The sequence below is a fragment of the Gekko japonicus genome, unplaced genomic scaffold (assembly GCF_001447785.1).
Source record: "Gekko japonicus isolate JY-2015 unplaced genomic scaffold, Gekko_japonicus_V1.1 scaffold2541, whole genome shotgun sequence".
Lineage (NCBI taxonomy): Eukaryota > Metazoa > Chordata > Lepidosauria > Squamata > Gekkonidae > Gekko > Gekko japonicus.
Genome location: NW_015167131.1, coordinates 185,373 through 208,117, shown reverse-complemented (window position 1 = coordinate 208,117; position 22,745 = coordinate 185,373). Strand labels below are relative to the sequence as shown.

Genomic DNA, 22,745 nt, shown 5'->3' with positions numbered 1-22,745 from the left:
AGTCCCTATTGTGCTCCCAGAGTCAAGCTCTGGCTGTTCGCTGGCCCCCCGGTGGCGGTCAGCATACACAACAAAAGCCCAATACCATTTTATATAGTTTGAGACTAAAATTCAAACACATTTTCTTTGATTTAGGTACCATTATGTGGCAACTTCAGAACTGCTATAACAAATAACATATGTCACACTCCAATGTCTCCAGTGGGCACCCAAACCAATGTACATTGTTCTTCTCTGTGATTGAATAAGCTAGTGTTTCCTTGTATCAGAAAAAGAATGTGTTGTGGAGTCGCAACCGACTCATGATGAGTGTTTCAGGCAAGAGAGGAGCAAAGGTAGTTTGCCACTGCTTTCCTCTGTAGAGCATCCCTGTTCTTTCTTGGGAGGTCTCTCAAGTACTGACCACAGCCAACCCAGCTTAGCTTCCAAGCTCTAAAGAACTTGGGCTAAGCCGGGCTATATGGGCTGCTGGGAGGTGATTACATATCCTAAAACATTGCCTTACAAAAAGCAAACCCAAGTTTGAGGGGACATTAATAGACTGTCGTGGTCAACATGAGGTTACCATCACAAATGTATGTACCACTGAACATGACAACTAACCAAAGTGCGTTCAAAATTAAAATACATGCTTATTGCACACACATTGAAGTGTATGTACACATTGTAACTTCTACTTAGGATTCACGGAATATCCTCTATGTTACTAAATATGATGGGGAAGCAGAAGTGCTCAGTTCGGTAATAGTCACTTCATGAGTGTGACAGATGTTTCTCACATTAGTTGCATGAAATAGAGGAGCCAGCTTACAAATGCTTTATGTCCCTTCTCAGGAGCTGGATATGTAACTTTGGGGTTTTTTTTAATTCATGTATAGGTGCACACTTAGAAACACATGAATGTGTGTGTAAAATGATTGTTCCTTGTATTAAAGCAGATAAAACTAGCTAGTTGGTCTAGAGTTTACTTAAAAGTTAGGTGGGTGAGCTCCTGTCACCTTCATACAGGCTGTTTGTCATATTTTAACTAACATGGTGAAGTAACAACCAAGTCACCTTGCAGAATTACAATTTTTTTAAGGAAGAAACTGTTCAGGCATTTTTGTCTTTATTCTGACCAAAGGCAATGAGCTTTAAAATTCAGAAATTGCTGAAGATCTTTCTTCTTCTTATCCTCTGTGCTATTTCAAGTCCTTGGTAACATAGTCTGCCAAACAGTGATTCATTTGTGCAAACAGATAATTAGGAGGCAAATGCCACTTTTGACAAGCAGAGCAAGGCTGTCAGGCTCTTTCCCCCTTAGGCAACACTACTTTGTGTTTCCACTGCTGGATTGTATTTGACATTTAATTTTAAAAGCCCTTGGTACCTACTTGTCCGACTTTACTATGATAATAGAGATAAAGTAACAGAGCTGCTTATGACAGAACCTTTTTCTTCTAGTTGTCCCCTCCCCCATGCACAGTTCTTCATGCTGAAGTGCCCTATTTGCATGGGAGAAAGTGTCAGCCTTGAAAATGCCTTGAATTGAGGTTGGGGGGGGGCGATACTTGGAGTGGTCTAATAGAGAAACTCATTATTTTTACTTTGCAGTAATTCACTGATCCACCTGCCACTGTGTCAGTGTGAGAGTGAGCACTCAAGTGTATTCAATGAAAGAAAAAGCAATAGAGATTGTAGATCTCTGCCGCAAAGGGCCTGGCAAGTCATTCAGTTTAATTGTAATGTTTCCTTTACTGTTGTTCTCCATGTGCACACATAGTTGCTTGATCCATAGTGGAGCTGACACAGAGAAAACAACTACACCAATATTGGCATGGGATCTCTCCTGTGACTGGAGAAGTAGATTCTCCACAAATCTTCAGATTTCCAAGATAAATTTGACATGAGTTCTGACCCCTCCACCAGGGTTGCCAAGTGCTTTTTGAGCTGCAGTGGGGGACTCCCGGCTGGCAGGTGGAGTGTGTGCGCGCGCACCGCATGCACGTCACCGGGAAGTGACATGACGACGCCGGGCATGCTGGGGGCGGGGCCACGACCATCCGAGGGAAAACCATAGAGTTTTCCCTCGGATGACCGTGGCCCCGCCCCCAGTGTGCCCGGCGTGGTCGCGTCACTTCTGAGTGACGTGCACGTCGGGGTGGGGTTCCCCCCAGGGCCCGCTCCGCTGGCGGCGGGGAATGGGCCTCTGGGGCGGGGGTTTCCCCACCCCCTGGTGGGACTTGGCAAGCCTACCCCCACCCAATTTACCTTCAATCTGTTTGGAGGTAGCATCTCGTTTTTGATATTATAGAGACAAGTGGAAATGTTGACTAGACATCAACGTACCATTTATGAAAATCTAAGAAACAGAAGAAGTCTGTACTTTGGACAAATATTCATTTACCTTGCTCCGTAATTCTCCCTAAAGTGCTGGGAATAACCACAGTCATATGGGCAGGGGTTCCACACAGGCCGTTAGACCCCACATTTCTTTCTTTTTTTAATACTTTATTTATTCAGTTTTGTTAAACAGCCAGTAAGCACTTTTATATAATCATTGTCATTTTTTTGGAGTCTTACATACAATGTTTCCCCCCCACCAATCATATACTTTTATCCACCTTTTTCGGAATATTGTCTCATCTTTACCGCGTAATAACATAGTCAGTTTATCCAATTCAGCTATCTCCAGCAGTTTCTTAACTATATCTAATCTAGAGGGTAATTTATCTGATTTCCAACATCGGGATACCATAATTCTTGATTAAGTTAAAATATATGTTAATAAATACCTGTCTTCTCTATCTAGGTTGTCTGGAATTATATTTAACAAGTATATTTCTGGTACCAAATCCACATTAATATTCCAATATAATCTGTTTTATACTTTTCCAAAACTTTTGCATCCTACAACAGCTGGATAGACCCCACATTTCTTGATACTGTTCCCACACACATCTGTGCATGACAGAATCTATGTGCAGACAGAAGGATACATCCCCATGTGCCTTATAACAGTGGGATTTGCTGCAGGGGATGGTCGTTGTGAATCCAGGCTCCTCAACAGCTGTGTCACACATGGGCTTTGCCCAAGAAGAGCCAGCCTCCAAGGCTAAATAAACTGCCAGAGTTCCTTTGAACACTATATGAAAGAAGAGATTATTTAATGACAGAGGTTAAGTAGGGCATTATTTCATTCATATGTTTGCATTCTACTGGCTATGTAAAAATTTCACATAATCCATTTGCGGTGCAATTTCTTTTTACTTATTTAATTTATATCCCGCCCTACCCCATGAATGGTCCCATGGCGGCTCGCAACACAATAAAAACAATAAAACCAAGATATAAAAATGGTTAAACAATTAAATGATTAAAACATTAAAACAAGGTGACATTAAACACAAGTAATCCTGCATCTCCTCTGATATTTTAACAGGCGATGGTAGATGGCCTGATTTATAACAGTTTTTGATTAGATGGTGGGAGGTAGCAAAAATATAGTGTCCCATAGATGATAAACAGTGTCCAGGAGGCACTGGGTAGGTACCAAAAGGCAGGGGAGGCCGAGATGGTTTAAAATCTGCCACCTCACCCAAAGGCCTGGTGGAACAGCTCGGTCTTATGGGCCCTGTGGAACTGTAATAGCTCTCACAGGGCTCTGATCTCAAGTGGAAGCATGTTCCACCAGCCCTGGCCCTGATTGGGGCTAAGTGTATGTCTCTTGGGCTGGGGATTACCAGGCGGTGTTGATCTACGGAGCGCAAGGCTCTCCGGGACACATGGGGAAAAATGGTCCTGCAGATATGCTGGTCCCGGGTCATGTAGGGCTTTAAAGGTCAGTTTCATAACCTTGAATTGGATTCAGTATTCATTTGGCAGCCAGTGTAGTCGATGAAGCACCAGCTGGATGCACACCTGCAGAGGTGTCGCTGTCAGAAGGCGTGCTGCCACATTCTGCACTAGCTGCAGTTTCCGGATCAGGTTCAAGGGTCACTCCACATAGAGCAAGTTACAGTAATTCAGCCTGGAAGCGACCATTGCGTGGATCGCTGTATCTAAGGCCTGAGAGGTGAGATAGTGAACCAGCTGCCTGATCAGGCGCTCCTAAATGGAATTCTAAAGCAGTGGGCCTAAAAGGGTGTGATTCTTTAGGACTGCACTGCTAACCAGTGATAAACATTTAAATAGACACATTGGCATTCGTATTATAAAGTCAATGAAGGGTACTTGCTACAATGTCAGGTTAGGAGTGGGAGACCAAAGTTCAAATCCCAGCAAGCCAAGAGATCCCCACTCAGGCAAGGGTGACCTGAGGCCTACTATCTTTTAGCTTAATCTACCTCACAAGATCATTGTGAGAATAAAATATAGTGCTTCTGAAGATGGCGACGAGTAAGGAGTTCCTGTGCTAGAGGACCTTACTAGGAAAGATTAGAGCAGACCCCCTCCTTCCTGCTGCCAATTTGAACAACCTGAACAACTCTAGGATGCTACATAGCACTGTAAGAATAAGAATCGACCATACGAACTGCTATCTCGTGCGGCCAGCGGAGTCCGTGGCATAGCTCCCCGATACCCAGAACCGGCCTAACCTGCTTAAGGACAATGACAGAAGCCTTGACCTCACCTGAAGATTACGCCAGCAGCAGTTGTGAGGACAGTGAATACAGGTCGTTGGCAGCGCGTCTTCCCAGCGTGGCTACCATTTTGGAGCTCCTGAGGAGACTTGCTTGCGGCCGAAGAGATCCGCCTACAGCTGAAGGGACTTGTCTCTGGAAGCAGCAGAGGTCCCCAGGCCTGCCGCTGGCACAGGGGTGGCGATGGGGGAGCCTGGTGAGGGTCTTTGCCCCTCTGAATCTGCCGTCTTGCCTGACTTGGCCAAATCACCGGTGAGACGATCATCCCAGCAGCTGCAGCAGCCACATATATCACCAATGCTGACTGTGAGGGCTCCAAGGACAGGTACTCCCCACATATGACCCCTTGGGACGCTGATATATGAATGGAGGGTCCAGGGACAGGGGGGCCAGAAACCAAGACCCGCCGGGGCCCAAGTAAATGTCCACCAACACCACGGCCTGAAGAAGACCAGGAAGAGGAACAGAGAGTCTGCTCTATTAGAGCTATAATTTGGCAAGCAGAACTTTTATAACCTTTTATTTTGTGTCACCATATTACTGTAATCCAGATGGGGACTTAATTAAATTGAGTGGTTATTGATTGATTATCATTTGTTATTATATATTAATTGATTAGGGTTAAATTGAAGGATTAAATTGTAGGAAAAGGTTATTAAATCAGTATTAAATTAATATTATCAAATTAGTCTTACTAAATCAGTATTAAATTAAATTAAATGATTGTTAACTTATATAAAACGAATGATTTGACTATATAAATTGGGTGATTTGAATGTTAATTGCATAAATGAACTGGTTGGGTGAATTGAATTAATTAAGCAACCAATTGTGATTTGACTATCCTATTGTATTGACCTATGAAGTGAATGGTATTTTTGATAACTGATCCGAAACTAGTGCAAATTGAATATATTGTTATTGGCCTCACTGAGCCAACCGGCAATAGGAATGGGCACTACTTTATTTAAATTGTTAAGATTAGTTGAGCAATGAGAAATTTAGTTAGGATAGATTAAGACTGACTAGGGGTTGCAGTATTTGGAAGGACTGCCAACTGTTTCTAGCAACATCCATACCATGTATCCATCCATCAGTTAGCCTACCAGCTGGTCTGAGGCTTCTGCAAAGACCATAAATAAATGGCGATGATTGGACAGGGAATACCAATGCTCCTGGGGAGGGGAAAGTATAGCGGTGGGGCCAGGCACAAATGGAAGGGAAGGGGACAGAGAAATAGAGAAGCTCAACCCCCTTCCAGCCTGTGCCCCATCCCAAAGGTGGCAGACAGCGGGGCAAGGATTCAAGATTCCGCTCCGTCATTGGTGTTGTGTAACGCCAGGTCCATAAATAATAAGACCACGGTCCTTCAGGATTTCCTGCTGGAGCAGAATATGGACCTGGCGTGCATGACTGACACCTGGGTTCGAGACAAGGAGACTGTAACTCTCTCCCAGTTGGCTCCACCCGGGTTCTCAGTCCTCCACCAATCCTAGACTAAGGGATGGGGTGTGTGGCTCTGTTCCTTCGGGAGGCTTACTCTTTCAGGGCGCTCCTGTCACCGAGGCTCACAGGCATAGAGTGTGCCAGCTTTGTGTGGGAAGCCAGGGAGAATTTGGCTATTTGGTTAGTGTACCGACCGCCCAATGCACCGACTGATAGCCTGTCATCCCTGGTGGAGGCCGTGTCGGGCTGGGCATTGCAGCACCCTAGACTGATAGTCCTGGGTGACTTCAATGTCCATGCTGATGATGCGACCTCCTCACAGGGGGTGGACCTGGTGTCGTCCATGGTGGCACTAGGACTCTCCCAATATGTAATGACCCCCACTCACTGAGACAGTCACACGCTTGATTTGATCTTCATGGCGAGGGTTACAGTGGACTGGATTACTGCTACGGCAGTTCCATGGTGGAATCACCATGCCCTGAAAGCCCGTGTGAATGTTTCACTCTGACCCTGCTTGTACAGTGAGTGTATTTTAGCTCGCCTGTGGAGCCAGATGGACCCTTTGTGGCTTCAGATGGCCCTGCGGGATCCAATACCCCCTGGCGGTTCATTGGATGAGCTAGTCGAGGATTGGCATGGCCGACTCTCAGCAGCCATTGCTCCCAGATGCCCTCTACGCCCTTGCTCTAGGCTTGGTTTACCCAGGAGCTGAGGCTGATGAAGCGAAGGCTTAGACGGCTAGAGAGACAGTGGCGGCGTGCTCGTGACGAAGCTAGAAGAGCATCCTATAGGACGTTTATGAGATCCTATGAGATGGCAGTCAGAGCCACGAAGAGGGAGTTTTACGCAGCCATGATTGCGTCTGCAAGCTCATGCCCAGCCCAATTGTATAGAAATATTTAGTCTTTAACAGTTCTGCCATGGGGCAGACTGAACACTAGGGAACTGGACATTGACTGTGAGGCTTTAGCGAGCTACTTTGCAGATAAAGGCTTTGTCGCTCCTCCACAACCTTCCCGCCACAGTTGAGACAGTGAGCAAACTCGAGGCTCCATGCACGTCTTCTTGTCTGATTTTGGATTTTTAGTCCACTCAGTCTAGAGGAAATTGACAGATTGCTCTCGACAGTACGTCCAACCATGTGCAGCCTTGCTCTGGGCCCTTCATGGCTCATTAAAGCGGGCCCTGAGGGGTTTGAGGTGGCCTCAAGGAAGCGATGGCCCTCAAGGAAGCGATGGAAGCTGGTGCAAAATGTGGCAGCCAGGCTGTTGCTGGGTCTCCCTGTGCGAGAGCACATCCAGCCTGCACTGAAGGCATTGCACTGGCTGCCAATAGCATACCGGATTCGCTTCAAGGTGCTGTTTTTGACCTTTAAAGCCCTTTATGGTCAGGGACCTGCCTACTTGAGGGACCGCCTTTCCCCACATGTTCCTCAGAGAGCACTACGGTCAGGGTCGCAAAATCGTCTGGACACCCCTGGTTGTAAGGATGCCAGGCTGGTATCAACCAGAACCAGGGCCTTTTCTGTGGCAGCTCCAACTTACTGGAATGAGCTTCCGGGTGAGATCAGGGCCCTACGGGACCTTTTAGAGTTCCGCAGGGCCACGAAAACGGAGCTCTTTTGCCAGGCATTTAGGTAAGGAGCTGTGTTATCAGCTATGCCCTGTGCCAATTCTATTTCCAGCCTGAGCCCACCGATAGTGGATGTACCACCGAATGCACTTTACTACACATAACGCCATCGTTATGTTAATGGTTTTAATAACTTTTGTGTATTTTATATGGATATTTATATTGTTGTCTTACCTATTGTTTCTTATGTAAGCCGCTGTGAGCCTGCCTCAGCAGGGAGGGTGGGGTAAAAAAATCAAATAAATAAATAATAAAATGGAGGAGGGGTGAAACATGTATACTAGCCTGACATCCGTGGAGTGAGTGTGGTATAAAAATGTAATAGATAGTGATTCTGGCCACAATCCACTAGAAAAACCTTCTGTGTTTGCAGCAGTGAATGGGAATAGCATTACTACTGTGCTCTGGTAGAGTTCCTTTCATTTTAGAGGGCTTATGCGGAAGTCCCTGAAGGGATGGTTCCCTTTGAATAATCCAGATAGGCTAAATAGCTTGGAGATTCAAATGGGGTTTATTGACCTTGAGCATTGCATCTACTGTACTGTTAGAGTGAACATATAGAGTTGGAAAAATATTAAAAGAAAATAATGGTGTGGACGCAGCAGCTTCTTTGTGTAGTTTGATTCTTTTTTTTCTTTTTTTTGAGAAGGGCCGGAAACCTGTCTTACAGATCTTTATTTATGTATCTGTTTTAAAACAGAAAGTTGAGAGTGGAAGCCAAGTTTTTCCATCTGAAATATGTAGGTGTAGTTTTGGAGGGGTTAGGGAAAAGAGAGAAATTTCCTTTCAAGCCTAGCAGCCTGTTGTACATCAGCATACAAAAATAACATCTACTACAAAAGGCCCTTTCAACTCTTTATGTCACCCTCAAAACACCCACTGCCTCTGTGATTCTTCCTGCAGTGAAAATGCTGCTCTCTGACTGACTTATGGGACAGGTTTGCAGAAGATGTGCCAAAATATGCTGTTGATGGAACAGCACAGTTCATGCCTTTGGATGTTTTTGCATCAGCACTAGGCAGTCCTAACCAGTGTTCCCTCTACGGTGAGTTAGTGTGAGCCAGCTCACAGTTTTTTAGCCTCCGGCTCAGACATTTTTGTCTTCGCTCAGGAAGGGATGGCTCCAGAGCAAACTAATTTATGCAGTAGCCAAATCGCTCACAACTTTAATGCCAGTTGCTCACAGAGTAGAATTTTTGCTCACAAGACTCCACAGCTTAGAGGGAACATTGGTCCTAACATAGCTTAAGTGTTACCTGGAGACCCTTCTCATGCATGGCAAGAGCATATTCATTGAAGAAAATTTATTTAGAAGAAGAAGAAGAGATTGGATTTATACCCCACCCTTCACTTGGAGTCTCAGAGCGGCTTACAATCTCCTTTCCCTTCCCCTCCCCACAACAGACACCCTGTGAGGTGGGTGGGCCTGAGAGAACTCTGACACAAACTGCTCTTTTCCAAGGACAGCTGTGCCAAAGCTTGTGACTGACCCAAGGTCACATCAGCAGGTGCAAGTGGAGGAGTGGGGAATCAAACCCGGTTCTCCCAGATTAGAGTCCGCGCACTTAACCACTACACCAAACTGGCTACACCAAAATTTATTTATTTATTATCAAATTTATACCCCGCCCTCCCCACAAAGCATGATCTCTTTGAGACTTTGGGGGCAGAGTTATTCGAAGTACAGCCGTTTTACCCTTCATAACAAATGGACACATTCTAGAGATGTTGACTGACTACCCAGATATGGCACCTCTTACTTTTATCCTTTTGATGAATCTGTTGCTGTACGTTAACCACATCTATATCTTGGCAATTTAGCCTGACACTACTGATGAGTACCATCAAACGGCAAAAGCACAGCGCACTAATGAGCTGCTGAGCAGTTGTCAGAAGCATCACTCCTAATGGAACAAAATTGCTTTATAAACAGACGGGCCAGGAGGCTGGAGAATGACTAATCGGAAATTCTTTGAATTGGCTTGATTCATGAGTAGAGAATCTAGTTTTAATTGGAGCAGGGGGCTGACTGTATTTTAAGAGATTGGTTTAGGAGTTTGTCCCCTTGCTGTTTGTCTCTGTATTTTGTACAGAAAGTTGAGCGAACGTTTGTCCAGTGAGTGACAATGGCACGTATTCATAGCTGTAAGTCCTCCACTAAAGAAAACCAAATTCTATCCTCAAAACAAGAAATGCAAATTAGCCTTACAAATAATTTATTCAGAGAGTGGTCACTTTCCCCTCATGCAAAGCACATCTCCCATCTACTTTCCCACTCACTACCAGGCACCTGCTGTGTTCCACAATAAATATGTCCTCTCAAATATGAATCGCCAACTAGAGCCTTTTGGAAGCTGGAAACGTGTCACAACTTTATGGGCATTGATCCCTTTTTTGGTTTTAAAAGCGTCTGTGGGTCTTTAGAACAAAAGGAACTCTGGAAGTTGTTTCCCCTGATTTAGAAACTTGGGGGAGGGGAAGCAGGGAGATTAACATTTCAAGTTCCAGCTTTAAACAGGCTGGGTAGCAAACACATATACAGGGTCCTGTACCGATAGGTGGCAAATTGCATGCCTGAAATGGATGACATTCATATTCTTATATCATTATGATTCATGCTTTCAGAGCAAGCACGTTTCAGGTTAGTAGTACTTCAGGCTTTGCAGAATCTGAATGTTTTGCTTGTCCTTTCTTGGCAAGCTTTATCTTGGGAACCGGATGAGAGTTGTAGGTAAGGGATGTTTCCCAAATCTATATATCTAATAGCGAAAGGTGCCCCCTGCGTGCGGATACCTAAATCCGCGCATCGGGGGCACCTGGGGGGGAGGGAGATTTTCTTGCACACTTGGGGCAGTCCCCAGGTGTGCACAAAAATCTAAAAACACGGAGGGTAAGGGCATGCAACAGGGACAGGTGGTAGATTTACATGTGTTGGTAGACACTTATTATTTGCAGAACTACTATAGCCCCTTACACACCTGTGCTTTGATTTCGTATTATGATTAGATTTCTCCTTGGACTTGCCCTACCCTTTCAGTACTTTACAAGGTGAAATGCTGGCTGGCTTTGTACTTGGCAGGATATCTGGCTAATAGGATGAACGCTTCTGAACCAAGTGAGCTGTTTCAGCATTCTGTTTGTGCTGCCTCCTACCCTTGACCTGTGCAAGGTTTTACTATTTTTGCCGGAATGCCTTACGAGCAATTTCCCATAGAAATTCCGCTCAAGATTTTATTTTTACTTTTTGTCATCCTCAAGCTAATTGAAGAGAAAATGTGGCTGATCACATTCCCTTGTTGACAGCAGCCTTGCCAGAAAAATCTGGCATTCACTATGGCAATAAAAAAAAAAAAGATTCTGGCTGGTACTTACAGTTTCGGAGTCTCTCTTCTCTCACGTACAATTCAAAGTGAGGCATGTAAAGAATTTGCCAGGTTGCCCTGCTTTGCCAGTGGTGGTGTATTTTTTAAGCATTCAAAATTACGCCCACCTGTGATTTGCTGCATCACTTATACCAGCAACTTACTGCCAGGTTGTATTCACATGCTGTGCTGCAGAAATAACACTGCCATAGCGATGGAACTGTAGAGGCTTTTTGGCAAATGTGGTGAGAAAACGTTCATTTCTAACACACGCGAAAGGAAGCCTGGTAGTTCTCTGACAGGCATGCCTGGTATTGAGGGAATGGATGTTTAATTTCCTTGTCAACAGCCCTTGAAAAGCAGCATCCTTTGGAGGGCGTTTCAGCCTTCCTGGACAAATAAAGGTTCAATGGGTTCCCTCTATGAAGTGATTGCTATAAATACTTCCTAAGTTCTGAGCACAAGTAGCGATGGCCTTTCTAGACAATTGGTGCATAGTACAAGAATTGTGCAATTATTTGTACCATCTTTGTCTAGGCGGAATGTGATGGTAGAGTCTTTAAGAGGAGAAGTGTACTATACGATTTCAAATTGTGCGTTGTGGTGTTGGGGATATTGTTTGAAATGTTCTCTCATGTTACAAAATAAGCAAACAGAGTTCCCTGCCTGAAGAAAACTAGCATAGCTCAGATAGAGGTTTTAGTTGAGCTGTTACAAGGGTTCTGTTTGTAGAGCGGCATTAAAAATGTTACCCTCCACTCATTGTGGTCTGAAATAGAATGATTATTTTATTGCCTCATTTAGGAATTTATTTATCACTCTGTTTATATACCACCTGCTGCCAATGCATTGAAGGTGGTCTTCTATTTAAAATATTAAAAGGCAAAACAGTAGAAACACCCTTGTAGTTATGTTTGACTTTTTACCACTATATTCCTAATTCCCTTTTGTGATGGCCTTTGGCTACATACAATAAATAAATGTATGTCTGTCAGTAGAAACACCAGAAATCCGCTCAGGCTTTCATGAGCAGGTGGCAGGAGATCCTTGGCTTGGTCTTCTCTTCTCTTTCAGGAAATCTGGGAAGGGGAGGGAAGATGTCCCTCAGCTAGACTTTGTCAGTTCTTGTGTCGTTTTCAGGAAATGATAGCTCCCAGGCCTGGGCTCTCCCACCTCATCCTGTAAGGAAATCTAATCCCATTCACCTTCCCAGTTATGGGGATGTTGCATTTGTCAGGCTTTAAGGCACATGTCACTTGGTGGGTTCCATCTTTCTTTAAACTTACATAACTGTTGAGCTTACGAGTGCATAATAATGAGAATCTGTCATGTAACTGCCTGTGACAGGGGTCCTGAGTCCCATTGCCCAGGTGATTTTCTTCCTCCTCAGTTTTTTAGAAGATCAATTTTATTGTTATCAATTTATTTATTTTTTAACAACTGAGCACTCACCACTGTATCATCTAAGCATGGGAGTGCTCAGATAACCTTTGTTTCTTTGTTTTATTAAAATAGCAGTTTCCAAGCAAGGCTGTCCCTGCTCAGTGTAGCAATACCCTAACAATTTACAAAGGTTCATTGTTCTATATTTTAACTAATTAAAAACTGAAATATACTTGTTTTTTGTTTTTTAAAGGCAGAGTTTACTTCCCTGCAGCAACTGACATTCATTATTTGTTTTGTTAAAGTTTATGCACGGGAATTTCAATACAATTGTATTGGCTCTAAGGATGTCCATAGGGGTTATGAAGCATTTCATTCCTTAAAAAAGAGGGCAGAATTGGTATGAGAGGAGCCTGTGTCAACAGTTATCCAACCTTGGCCCAAGGCAGAGACTATCACAGCTGCAATCACCCTTAGAAATACTTTCTGAGGGGGTGGACTGTTGACATGCAGTGTTTGTTTTTATTGTTACCATTCCTTCCTATTCCTGCTGCTGCCACCACCATTCACCACCATTCACCACCATTCTGCCACCATTCTAGCTCTAATGTAATGATAATCTGAACCATTTAGTTTAGCGTTTGGCAATATGGATTTTACTTTTTATATGTGTTCTGGAAGGCAAAAAAGCTTGAGCACTTAGCAAAGCTAAATTGGACACACTGAATCTTACTCTGCAAGCTCTAAATAAGGCACCCAATTTAAGCAGCGTGAATTTATGCATTGAGTTAACGGCTGTTGTTTAGAACAAGTTGGATGTTCTCTGGGATTAGCAGAACCTACTACAACAGAAGTGCTAACATTGGCTGTCAGCATAATGAATGTTTTGCTGCTGCTCTCTGGTTTGAGACTCATTCTGTCTTTGCAATATATCTATTTCTGTAATATTCTTTCTTTATTTACAAGATTCCAGTGATGCACAAGATCCTTTACACAGTAACAGTGAATCACATTCTGGTCTATTCTAAAACTTGATTTGAAATGAGATTCATTCCGGTATTTGATCATGCTTTGATCTGTATCCAGTTGCGAAATGTTCTCGTCAAGACACCTTTGTCTTGTTAATCTAGCAGATTTGTCACTTTGACTAAGTCAAAGCCCGGCTGCTACATTTGGGCAAGGTGGAGTTTTATTCTGGGCACTGTATATGTGGAGCTCAAAGTGTGGTCAATTGTTTCCTGTCTCATTTTAGCCCCCCTCTGTTTAGATCAGCCCTTTTTTGGTTGTTGCCAACAACCACCGATTGGAGCAGCATTTGGGGAAGCATTTAGGACTACAGCAGGACGAGAAGTTGTGCTTCCAAGGACTTAAGTCCTTCCATACTGAGAAATTTCAGGCAGGATCCAAGCATTTTTGCTTGGGCTTTATTATCAGCATTTCAGTGTTGTTAACTATACTTTTTTAAATTAACTAAACTTAATTTAATCCCTAGGAGTTTTTTGTTCTTAGTGCAATCTAGTGGCTGAGGCTTGAAGTGGGGGAGATCTTTGTTTTCCTGTGAGGTCACTGGCTGGTTTTAGGCAAAGCCCTTTCTCCTACTGATCAGTGTTACAGGGGACCGTTGTAGCAACTGATAAAATAACACATGTAAAACTCTTTGAACACTCTAAAGCATTATGTTTATATAAAGTTTTTTCAGACTGTACTTTTTCATGCTGTGTCCCTAAGGAACATTTCAGATTTCCCCTTTTCCAGATAGTAGCTCTCTAGTAGAATTGCCAGGAATTCTCTAAAAGCCCATCATCCTTTCTTACCTCAGGTGACTCAGGGTGACATGAAGTTGTGCATTCAGCAAGAATTTGACAAGGTACGTCGCCTGGTTTGTGAAGAGGAAGAGAAAGCTCTCCACCTGGTGGATCTTCAGGAAGCCTTGGCCACTGCTCACACAACAGAGGTTCTGGCAGAAATAGATGTCCGCATGGCAAAATTGATGACAGAAATGGCAGAGCTCACAAGACAGCTGAACACCTTTAATGAGCTAGCCCTGCTGAAACCTGAGGTAAATAAAGAACATATGAAGCAGTTAATAGAGGAGGGCTGTAAAGCTTTATGATGGATGCAGAAGTTTAGTCTCCTTCATTGCTTGTCAGCATTTAAAGATGGCCACAAATCCACTAGACTTCCAAAAGGATATGCGGCGTTGTAAGTAATAACCCATTATGAGTTGTGTGTGGTTATCTTGATACCCAATTGACTTAGGTGGTTTGAAAGGGCAGACAGCTAACAGCCTCCATCCATTTGAAAAGGGAACTATAGTTCTTTTACAGGAGCAAGGTATAATGTTGTGCATCAGAACACACAGACAGAATTTAGACTTCCTTGTAACCTCTTGATTATATCCTTTCTTTATTCAAGGTAGAGGGATTATAGTGTAATACTTTTTTTTTTTAAGTTGAATTAGTTACATTTAATCTCTCTTCCTTTTCAAATTAATGTGACAGCAAAAAAGTGGGGAGAAAACAGGGCAATGGGATGAAGTTTAGTTGAAAGCTTTGCTGCATAAAACTTTGGCCTAGCACTTAAAAGCCAGTTGAGTAGGTGAGCTTAAAGGGAGAAGGCATTCCACAGGTGGGGGTGCCAACATAAAAAAGCTCCTTTGCCTGCATCACCTCTGTGGATGGAAGTGCTGAGATTAGTGCTTGAGATGATGGCCTTAATTGACAGGCTGGATGGGATGGGAGAGGTCATCATTGGGGTGCCATGTCCCAGGTCATTTATTTAGAAGATGATACCACCTCTCCAAGGAACATGCTTGAGTCAGCTTGATAAACATGATAAAACATCATAGAAATAATTAAAATTTAAGAATAATGTTAAAAACCCAGCACTGAAACCCAGCTAAGACATAAAAACATCATAAAACAGTTCTGAAACTAGAAGCGGACTGTAAAAAGATCAAGCCCTGAATTAAAAGCCTGGGCAAAAAAAAGTTTTTGGGCCTGGCACCTAAAAGAGAGTAGGGTAGGTGCCCGGCAGACCACAAGAGGAAGGAGATTCCATAGGTAAGATGCCGTCGCTGGAAAAACCCTTTCACCTTTGCAGTGGGAGACATGGAGAGCAGAGCTTGTGAGGAGGACCTTAAGAGTTGGGCTGGACAGTGTGGAAGAAGACAGTCCTTCCAGTATCCTGGCCACAAGTCATTTTGGGCCTTTAAGATAGGTACTAGTATTTGTGCCTGTGACGACCCCTTATTTGGGGAGGTCTGGTTTCTCTTTAAAAGTGTTCTTTATGTTTTTCTCTACTGGGTAATCCGGCTGCCACCAGGAAATTTATAAGGCTTTCCAAACCTTTATGCTTTACTATTTCAATAACAGGGTAGGTGGATAGAAGGTTTAAGCTTTTGAGGATCTATGTGGTCTGAGGAAGGATTCTTTACTGAGCTGGTATACTTGAAGGAAATAGGATTTATTTAAAGAAAGCATAAATGGGAGGGTAAACAATGTAAACAGTACTGGGAATGGTTTGAACAAATGCTTGGTGTCTCTCACAAGCTTCTCCTTTACTGACAGGGAGGTTTCAAGCAACTTTGTAACACTTTTCACTGTACTTTCCCCTAGACTCTCAGCTTTCACTTGTAACTCCTATAACACAGAACTGAATGTCTCTCACACACAAATATTTAACTCAGAACTCTTATATCACACAAAACTGCTTCACAGGGATAAGTCTCCTTCCCTCAGAGACAGAACTTAACTGACTTAACTGTCTTTCTCCACAGTCATCTCACTGTCACTCTTGACAGACATAAATATCATCCACACAGCATCTCTTCCAAAACCCCTCCCCCTCTCTGTCACTCACCAATCACACCACTTGCCTGTTTCAACCACACTAGACTTTCATACAGCTATGCATCCAAACTTTTAAAGACACACCCACATATAAACAAGGAATCGTTACAGTGCCCAATAACATATGGATACTCAGGGCAGATCTATCTGTACAGGGATGGTACAATCTCTGTATCCTCTCTCCAACAGCAACCTAGCTGTTGCATTTTGAACAGTTATCTGGATGAGATCAGAACATGGATCACACCTCTCAAGGAACGACTTTAGCTAGCACACAGCTGACAAAAGGCTCTATGTGCCATGGAGGAGACCTGAGCCTCTAACCGTAGACTAGGATAAAGTAGCACCCTCAAGTTATGCTCTTTAAAGGGTGTACAACCCTGCCCCCACCAGAACAGGCTAAATCCTTATTCCCCAAGCATCTTTATTATTCACCAGTAGCACATCAGTGTTGTCTGTGCTTCAATTCAGTGGCCTTCATCTACCCAGATACCTTTTCTTAGCATTTTTTTCAGGACTTCCACAGACTCACTGCCATTGGAGGAAATACAGCTGAGTATCATGCACATATTGACAACACGCCACATATACACATACATTCTTGTATGAATCTGAAGATCATTAATAGAGGCTATAGTACGCCCTTAGTACTACGTTATTTTTTGGACCTGCTTTTTCCATCTGTGTTGATTATGTGGATTCCTGCTTGTACGTTTTCTTGTTAACTGGGTGATGAGCTCTCAGTTGACCCTTCCTTTCTCTGGATAACAATAGCCTGTTGATCTTACTGTTCTACATAGCTTCTAGTATGCCTTCTGTATTTGTATTCTCTTTTAATACAAACACCACAAACTTCTCCATCTTGGCTTCAAGGCATTAGCATACATCTGTACATTGTATCCCTCTCCATATGTCTGTGTTTTAATGTATGCATTTCTCGCTATGATATCCTCATCTTTTTAAATTGTGCTAATTAATTTTAGTTTTAGTATATGCATTTCTCACTTCCCTCATCTTTAAAAATTGCATTGATTAATTTCTGTATGCTTGTAGCTAAGTTGTTATTTTTGATACAGTAATGTCAGTGTGCACGGTGCTTCATATAGGAACAAAACCAGCAGCAAAGGAGCTTATAGCCTACGAGTTCTACCCTGTCACCACCATCTCAGACATGCGCATCATTATCCTGAGGAACATTTTACCCCAAACCAAATCTTTGCCAAAACAACCCTCGCCTCCCACCAGCCTGTGGACCACTGGCCCTCTTGGCCTTGGAAGTGAGAGGGGAATGGATTAGGCATGCTCCTCTCTCCCTGGTTTCTCTGTTTCATTGTTAGGAAAGAAGGGATGGCATCTCCTCATCAGCCCTGTCCCTCCAATTTTTAAATGCAGCCCTGCAGGCAGCGCATGCCTCATAAGCAGGGGTCATTTCGTAGAAAAAGAGCTAGGGGAACTCGTTAGCATAACTCATTAGCATATGCCACACCCCCTGACATCAGGGGCCCGGCGGTGGACCTGCAAGGCCAGCGGGAGTGCGAGGAAGCCCCGCCAAGGCCCTCCCTGGCCCCAGGCAGGCAGGGGTGGGGAGAGGCGGGGAGGAAGCAACTTACCCTCCCTCTTCTCCTGCCTCCTCCTGGCTGAATGAGGGCTGGAAGTGGGGCGGCCAGAAGCAGGGGGTGGGGCTTCGTCATGTGCCCCGCCCCCTGCACCTCACCCGGGGGAACTGCGTTCCCCCGCGTTCCCCCCGAAATGACCTCTGCTCATAAGGCTTTCTGGCCCCCCTTGGGTGGAGGGCAGTTTCCACATGCCAGTCACTGGACCCGGTTGCCAACTGCTCCCCCTGGCTTGGTCTCAGGAAGCCTGAGCATGCTGCTATTCCTGGCCCACTCCTTCTCCTCCTCACACAGCCAATGACCTGCAAGGCAGGTGGTGATATAATCTTCTGAGGCACTGTATGATTCTCCCGGCACCAAGCCCTTTCCCCTGCCGGTCTGAGGAAGTCTGGATCAACTGCTAGGCATGGCTCACTTACTCCCACTTGTCAATGAGCTGTAAGGCAGGCAGAAATTTAAATGTCCACGTCCTTGGACTGCCCACCATTAGCTGCTTGAGTGCTGTGGTGGGCCCCGAGAATCATGATGGACCTAAGCCTTTCCTCCTTCCTCTCAGTGTGGGACAGATGAATGACTCCTTAAACGGCCCTGTTCCCCCCTAGCTGTGGGAAAGGTTGTGGTGTTTGCTGCTGGTGCCCCTGACATTTATTAGCTTTTCCTTGGTCAAAATCTAAAGGTTTTTAAACTTTGCTTTGGATTCTTTAATACCCTGCTTAACAGTTTCTGGGCAAATGGCAAAGCACCCATCAGTGTGAGAGGCTGTGCTTACTTCCTCTGATAGAAATAAATAATAACTCCTCATGAACATAGGAAGTGCAGTCAGTGATGTTATTGAAAATCTTCTTTCCCCATAACTGGAATCACTAGCGTCTGGCATGAGGACCAGCTTCCTTGGTGATACTTCTCGTTGCAGCCATTTTACCTTTTCCTCTAAAAGTTGGTGAGTCCCATACGTTTCTCAGGCAGACCAAACGGCTGTCTCTACCATGATTGACAGTGGCTATTTACAGTATCAGACAGATGTCTTCCCTAATTCTGCTATCTGAGAGAACTTCAGATTGGAGATGTCATTGATACAGCCCGGATGATCTATCTATCTATCTATCTATCTATCTATCTATCTATCTATCTATCTATCTATCTATCTGTCTGTCTATCTATCTATCTATCTATCTATCTATCTCTGCTCATATGGCTATCACCTTAGGTAGAAATCAGAACCAAAGAAAATATTTTAAAAGACCTTAGTATTATTTCTCTTATATTTGATTATGCCCGGATGACCTTACGCATGCAAGAGCAGGTGCTCTGCCATTGGGGTACAGACCTTTAATTCAGAGTCAAGAACTTCTGAATAGCAAAGTAGGAGAATTGTACAAGGCTACAACTGAAAATGTTGATATGAGAACAATACCTGCTTTTTCACACAAACAATTGACTCAGCTCCACAGAAGGCTAAATCTATCAAGAATAAGCCAGTAGTCTTATCTTAAATGAATACGTTTAGCCATTTTGGAAGCTAACTAGGATAATGAATGGGACAAAAATGGGCACTTGAAAGTGAACAATAATCAGCATAACTATTTCTAACAGTGAACTAACTGTATGGGCTTTGGAAAAGCAGGGACACTTTTACTCCAAGACTTTCTTCTAACTTCCTGAGCAAAGATCTAAATTTAACCTGGGTGAAACTTCAGTTGCTTCCTGGAAGTTGCACCAGTGATGACTTAAAGAAACTAGGCCGAGAAAGAACATGCATTGAAATTGTAGCTTTTTGTGTGTGTGCTCTGAGCACAGATTGAGTCTCTACAACACTGTTTAATTCACTTGCCTTGCAGAAAGACCTGTAGAGACTTTGATAGATGGATGGAAAGGTTATTGATCTCCTCTTTAGATCATAGAAATCTTTTCACTGTCGGTATCTTGGGATCCTTTGTTCACTTTCTGTTTTGTAGGTTCTATCACTGCTGAGAAATAAAATTCTTTCTCTGTGTAGGTCATTGGGGTAAGGGGATTCTTCCCTGTACCAAATATTTGAGACGATGGTAGCTGAATCTTACCCAAATATCTTTAAATATTAAACATAGAACTACCCACTGACTCTATTAATTAGTGATGATTCCATATCATTCTTGCCCAGGGAGGGGGTTAGAATATTATCCCTGGCTGCTCTGTAATGTTCAATGCTGCCTGTAATGTTCAGTATGCAGATGTAATGGGAGAATGCTGAGAAGTGACAGCTTCTATCTCCAAAAAGTGTCTCTGTGTATATGTTAAATGCCATCAAGTTGCTTCTGACTTATAGCAGCCCTATGAATTAATGACCTCCAATGCATCCTATCGTTAACAGCGTTGCTCAGGTACTGCAGACAGAAGGCCACAGCTCCCTTTTTTGAGACAATCCATCTCATGGTGGGTCTTCCTCTTTTCCTGCTGCCTTCAACTTTTCCTAGCATTATGGTCCTTTACAGTGACTCTTGCCTTCTCATAATGTGATCTTAGTTTGGTCATTATAGCTTCTAGGGAAAGTTCAGGCTTGATTTGCTCTACAACCCACTTATTTGTCTTTTTTGGCAGTCCATAGTATCTGTAAAACTCCTTCAACACCATATTTCAAATGTCAGTTTTCTTTCTGTCAGTTTTTTTTTTCATTGTCCAACTTTCACACCCATACATAGTAACGGGGATTACTAGAGCATGAATTACCTTGCTCTTTGTCGCCAGTGACACATTCTTACAGTAGAATCTTTCCTAGCTTCTTCATGGCTGCCCTCCCCAGTCTCAGTCTCCTTCTGATTTCCTGGTTGCTGTCTCCCTTTTGGCTGATGATGGAGCCAAGGAATAGAAAATCTTGGAACAATTTCAATTTCTTCATAATCAGCCCTAAAGTTGTGCAGTTCCTCAGTAGTCATTATTTTGGTCTCGATGTTCAGCTATAATCCTGCTTTGGCACTTTCTGCTTTAACCTTCATCAGTAGCCATTTCTGGTCTTTACTGTGTTCTGCCAGTAATGTGGTGTCATCTGCATATCTCAAATTGTTTACTCATATGAGTAATCAGTGCAATAGTTCAATAACTGCTGCAGTCTTTGATGTCTCCTTTTTGGAATTAGGATGTATATTGAGTCTTTCCAGGCTGTGGGCCATTTTTTTTTGTTTTCCATATTTGTTGGCATATTCTGTTAAGGTTTTGATGGCTCTATTTCTATGGCTTGAAATAGTTCTATTGATACCCATGTTGAGAGATTCTGGGGCTAGGTCCTTTTCCTGGGAAACTCCCCCCCAGTTCCCCTGAGTTCTTTCATTGGTTGAGTGGAGAACTGGCAAGGGACTAAATCTAGTACAGAGAAAGAGACAATGGTTCTTAAGCAAAGCTCAAATTATTCTGTTATATACTCTTAATGCAGATTACACTTTTTAGTATTTCAGTTTCAGTATTCAACATAGCATTTCAATATTCAACATAGAATATTTCAACCCAGTTCTTAAAATAGTGCACTTGTATAAAACTCAGAATGTTCTGGACTAGCTACCAAGGTCTCACATGGAACTGTTAATGGCCAGGTAACCCAGAGGTATATATCTTACTTGGACCTATAGCTGCTGATGTACCTATCATGTAGAACTATCATGAATGTGACGCAGGACAAACTAGAACTGACTAGAACTGAATCAATGTACTGACCCAAATCGCTCCCCTTTCTTTCTCTGGGGTCAGAAAGCTCTCAGAAAGTCAAAGAGAGTCAAGGAAGCTAATATCAGATTCCCTGTCTATTTTGATTCTGATAGTCACACCACCAAGTTCTGGAATGTATAAACACCCTCTAAAGCAAAAAAAATCACGTCCAGAGTTATCGGTACCAGAAGGCCACAGCTCCTACAGAGTACTGAAACCTCCTGGGAAACAGAACCAAAGATTCAACTGTAGAGGCTAATTACTATTAAAGTAACAAAGGTTTAACAGAGGACTGAGGCTCAATCCAGGCTCGAATTCTACAACAATCCCATCTACTCCTGGTGATTTGCTTCTCCCATTTGCTTTGACCGCAGCTTTTGTTTCTCTTTCTAAAAGTGCAGGTTCTTCTTTAAAAGTGAGGGTGCTCCAAAGCTCACACAAATGGGACTTCCGGTTTTTGGCGGCACGATGGCGGACGTGATCCTGGTGAGCTCCCAGGGTTGCGATCTGAACGCCAGCGGTTAGGAGGGAGTGTGATTGTCCGCTACCCCCTTGGGTTTGGGCTCCTAGCCAGGGGGCTTTTGAGGGATTGCCTCTTTTCCGGCTTGATGCTGGAGAATTGAGGCTTCCCTCCGCCCCGAAGGTCCTGCTACTGTGCGACCGTATGGTTCTAGAGTCGCTGACCGGGACAAATGCATGAAGATCGGGGTTTTTACACATACTTGAGGTGTGTCTTAGGCCCAACGATGAACTGTGAGTTGTGGTGAAAGCAAAACACCGAGCTTCGGCTAGAAAGCCCCTCTGATTTAAGCGAGCAGGGGAGGGAACTCCCAGACGCGATATCCAAGCAGAGCATTTTAAAAAGAGGGCGCTGAGCGTAAAAGCTATAGAACTAATTTAAGAAACACACAAGAGCGCAGCAAAGCGTTTTGATGGAAAACAGAGACTTTGGCAAACTTTTCTAAAAGTAAACAATCCTCAAAAATGGCGGGGCAGAGAGGCAAGAAAGAGAAACCATCACCGCTTAAGCCTCCTTCAGGAAGTAGAAGCCCAAGACCAGAAGCTACCAATGAGCTTTCACAGCTATTAGCTGAATCATTGTGTCCTCTGCTGGACCAGATGACAAACAGCAATTGACTACTTTGAACCAGAATTTTG

General features: G+C 43.6%; 1 protein-coding gene across 1 annotated transcript in view; it reads left to right on the top strand.

Annotated features, from left to right (window-relative positions):
- The window catches only part of TRIM44 (tripartite motif containing 44), a 126,355-nt gene that overhangs the window by 22,703 nt on the left and 80,907 nt on the right, over positions 1 to 22,745 (top strand). The window contains exon 3 of the mRNA XM_015413043.1: positions 14,268 to 14,507. Within this exon, the coding sequence (XP_015268529.1) occupies positions 14,268 to 14,507 (240 nt within the window). The remainder of the gene's footprint in view (positions 1 to 14,267; positions 14,508 to 22,745) is intronic.